We start from the raw sequence: 4,444 nt of genomic DNA, 5'->3' as shown, positions 1-4,444 counted from the left end.
TCATGTTTGTGGTACTTTGTTACAATGGCAACAGGCAACGAAGACAGCTACCAAGACTGCAGCCATTTTGATTGGAATCAGCCATGTTTCTGTAGAATTGATTTTTTTATACATTTATCACTGTATATTTTGACCTTTTGATCTATTTCCAGAGTTCAAATAAGAATTTGGAGTATTAAGTACAATTTGAGTTCTACTTGGAGTCTAATTGATCCCTCCAGTTTTCTGGATCATTTTTTAAGGTTGATAAGGTACAGTCAGTTGGAATGACAATGTCAAGATACTAAGTTATAGGTTTTTTGTGTTTTTTCATGAATTCACTGTATTTTATGTACTCATTGTATGTTATGGCTTTTTGTGGCTTGTCGTGTATCTTAAGAATTATCACTTGCATGTAATACATGATTATTATTGCTAGAGGAAGTTAGTATAATTATCACTTGGAAATTGGGATAATGTAAAAACCTGCTAATAGCTGGCCAGCCTCCTAAAATAATAAAGTTTTTTCTCTTTCTCTTGGAGTGGTTTTTAATTAGGCTCAATTTCTCCAAGGCACAAACCCAATATTTGGGGTAGCAATATCAGTAACTAACCCATGACTAATCAAACAGAAATTAGGAGAGGAGTCTCATACTCCCTCCATGAGTCTGAAAAAAAGTTCTACAATTTTGAGTGACAAAATGAATGTGTGTATTAACCAATTCTATCATAAGTACCATAGGTGAAAGGCCACTGGAAAATTCTATGGGTATCCCTTATACAAAATGTACACAAAAAGCAAACATGAGCTGCTTCTTTCATAGCAGATGAAGACAATTCAACCACATGTCCAAGGGTGACATTCCAGTCATAAGTTGATCCTCAGTTTCTCACAAATTGACATTTGAGGTACATCACAGTGGACATCATTCCAGCCCCAGTTTCCATTACGAGAATTTAGCATGACACAGCACTCTTTATGATTATTGGGTTCACCAGGATGCCAGAATCTGAAAGGGAGAAAAAGGATGAGGGTATTTTTTATTTTTTTTATTTATTTTTTCTTTTTTAACATTTTATTAGGGGCTCATACAACTGTTATCCCAATCCATACACACATCAATTGTGTAAAGCGCATTTGTACATCGTTTCTCAAAACATTTTCTCTCCATTTAAACCCCCGACATTAGGTCCCCACTTCTCCCCTCCCTCCCTGCTCCCCCCTCCCGCATGAGCCCTTGATAGTTTATAAATGGGCATTTTGTCATATCTTGCCCAGTCCGACGTCTCCCTTCATCCACCTTTCGGTTGTCTGTCCCCCAGGGAGGAGGTCACACACAGTTCCATGCAATCGGTTCCCTCTTTCCTACCCATTCTCCCTTCACCCTCCCTGTTTTGCCACTCACACCACTGGTCCTATAGGGCTCATCCGTCCTGGATTCCCTGTATTTTCATTTCCTATCTGTACCAGTGTACCTCCTCTGGTCCAGCCAGTCTTGCAAGATAGAATTCGAGTCATGGTAGTGGGAGCGGGGAGGAAACCTTTAGGAACTAGAGGAAAGTTGTATTTCTCATCATTGTTACATCGCACCCTGGCTGGCTCATCTCCTCCCCGAGACCCCTCTGCAAGGGGATCTCCAGTGGCCTACTAATGGGCTTTGGATCTCCACTCCGCACTCCCCCCATCATTCACTATGGTAAGATTTTTTGTTCTGATGATGCCTTACACCTGATCCCTTCGACACCTCGTGGTTGCATAGGCTGGTGTGCTTCTTCCATGTGGGCTTTGTTGCTTGAGGGTATTTTTTAAACAGTGCTTTTAAAAGGGTTAAAGATTGGAATTGTTTGCACATTGTGGAATCCAGGTCAGTTATGTCCTATGATTCCTTTCCCAGTTCTCATGTTGCTTCCTTTTGTAAAAGCCCTCATGGTTAAGCAGCTTCTTCTCCATCCTTATCTCTGACATTTCCCTTACAGTCTATGCCTGGTATTCTGCCACCTTAACCAACTCAAGACCCATTAAACATCCTCCCACAAGTTACCTCAAAGGTTCCATCTACTTGTTCATCTTTCTCTCATGTTCTTTTATTGTAGTTGAATTCTGAAGAACTAGTTAATATCTCTGGATCTGATAGTTACCCACTGTCATCAGGGGTAAGTCATTTATTGTTCCCGATGCTCAGTTTTCCCACCTAAGAATTGAGACTAGGATAATATCAATATATTTTACACAGTTGACATGAAGATCAAAGTTTGTAATGTACACTAAAGTACTTAGACATTTATAAAGAACTGCATAAATATGGCTTATTTTAAGTGTCGGAATCTAGCATTCCTGATTTATGAAAGCTATTGGATCTTATCAATGTATTATAATCTTAATTAAGGTAATTAAAGTATTTATTAGAGGTATAAATATGTCTAAAAACTTTGGTGCCAAATGGAATTTTTAAAAATGGGTTATGGGCTTTTTGTTTGTTTCTTTCTTGGTTAAATAGCTGGTGTCTGGGACACCCTCAAGTTTAGTACAGAAAAAAAGGGTGGGGGAAACCTTAGTAATACGGTCCAATCTTCAGGATTCCTTGGTCTAATTCTGTACTCACGTGACACTTTCATTGTATGGTGACTGATCCACCCATTGCCACTGGTGCTTCTCCTCTGGGTCTGACAGTCCCACATAGTAAGCAAATGCTGTATCCAGCTTCTGGAGGATGAATTGCTGAAGGAATTAAAGAAAGGATATACAGCAGTTATAGTTACTTAGGTTTTACTGAATTATGTGTGACCATAAAAGAGAAGAAAATGAAAGGAGCCACGAGGAACATGGAGCCCTTGCCCGGCAATGTAGGTCCTTCCTTGACAGGGCAGCATCAAAAAGAGCATGCGTGGACAGGGTACTCAGTACAAAAGAAGCAAGTTCTATCTGTGACCATAATGAATTCTTATTCCCTATGCCTTTGCCAAACAACAGGATTCTTCAAGGTTGTACATGTTAGTGGACAGGATAGGATCCGCCCATCTTGTCACATGTATATCCCCAATCCCTCCTCTTCCTATTGCGTGTATGTCCCTATATCACCCTCTCTCATTGCTGTGTAACTGATAGTGCAACCCCTTCCTGTGACGTATGTCTTTACCTGTAATTAGGGGGCTTGCACCCCCCCCCCAAAGGTACATAGGCCTAGGCTAACAATAGAGCCCTCTCTGGTCTCTCTGGCTGGGCTCTGGCTGGTCGCTCCCCTCTCTTCCCCCTCTCCTCTCCTGTCCTCTCTCTCTTGTTCCCTTTCCCATCCTCCTTCCCTTCCCCCTGTCTCCACGTGGACCACCAAGCTGAGCTGAGGTGAGCAATGCTACCATGCAATGTGTCTGACTACATCATTGTAATATTTCTCCTCTACCTCTCATGCTCTCAATGACTTTAATATAATATACATACATCTCAACCGCATAATTGTGCATTACTAAACCTGTGGGTAGTAGTAGTGGGTGGGGGCTACCCACCCCCGCAAAATTTAATACTATATTAAAGGGCTCAAAAAATAGTGAGACTATCAAGTCAAGATGCAGAAGAAACTGGATATTCATAGTGAGAAGACTGGAACACTTCACCATTTTTGTTCAGGAAGTTTTTGCTGGTCAAGAAAAGGAACTTGATCAATGGAACATCACTTTCACCAGCTTTGTAAGGGTAGGAGATAAAAGTTCTAATCTAGCACTCAGAAAATGGTAAATATAGCTAGGAAGTAAAGCAGACATCATATAGATTGGGGTCTGTCTTGAAATCATCTGAACAATATAGAAATTTCAAGTCTAAAATTTCTTAATTGTAATGTAGGATTCTTGTGCTAATGCATGTGGCAAGATAATATTCTAAGCCTCTAATTATTTCTATAAATTCTTCAAATACAAAATCAGCACAGAAGGAAAAACAATTGTGCACTTAGAGCCAAGGGGACTGGTAAAGAGATACACACTGGGATTCCAGGTCTTCCAACTATCTAGGACAGACTGAAACAATTATGCTCAGTCAGTTCAAGGAAATAAAGACAAACTTGAGCAGAAATTGGACATTATAAAATATGACACAGTATATTTAAAGAAGAAATCAAGAGCTACAATGATCAACATTTAAAATCGAAATGGTAGCATTTACCCAAAGACAAGAGTTCAGAGGGTTGGGAAAGAAAGAGGAATAAAAGCAGGAAATACAAGGGCCAGTGAGTGTACAATGTATGAGTTGAGAAAAATGTTTACCACCAGTGGAGAGGTCTGAGGGGCCGGCCCCAAACCCAACTACTACGTGGACACCTGCCCCTCCCCCCAGAAGAATTTATTTCAAATGACGGCATTGAATCTGCAGCTCCGGGAGAAGGACATATCTGATTGGAGCACACACAAGCAGATGAAGGGGGAGGAGGAGAGAGTGGAGCACATCCTGGCCCACCAAGCCTTGAGGACGATGTTC

At 40.8% G+C, this 4,444-nt stretch overlaps 1 protein-coding gene across 1 annotated transcript in view; it reads right to left on the bottom strand.

Annotated features, from left to right (window-relative positions):
• Positions 1 to 847: 847 nt before the first annotated feature.
• LOC101649797 (C-type lectin domain family 4 member C) overlaps positions 848 to 4,444 on the bottom strand; it is an 11,671-nt gene continuing 8,074 nt past the window's right edge. Inside the window, exons 5-6 of the mRNA XM_030885711.1 lie at positions 2,583 to 2,698; positions 848 to 989 (exon numbers count right to left, since the gene is read on the bottom strand). Coding sequence (XP_030741571.1) covers positions 848 to 989; positions 2,583 to 2,698 — 258 coding nt within the window. The remainder of the gene's footprint in view (positions 990 to 2,582; positions 2,699 to 4,444) is intronic.

This window comes from Echinops telfairi, unplaced genomic scaffold (assembly GCF_000313985.2).
Source record: "Echinops telfairi isolate 266 unplaced genomic scaffold, ASM31398v2 ScPeMD7_40;HRSCAF=151, whole genome shotgun sequence".
NCBI lineage: Eukaryota > Metazoa > Chordata > Mammalia > Afrosoricida > Tenrecidae > Echinops > Echinops telfairi.
Note: the sequence above shows the minus strand (reverse complement) of the source record. Positions and strands in the feature narration are given on the sequence as shown.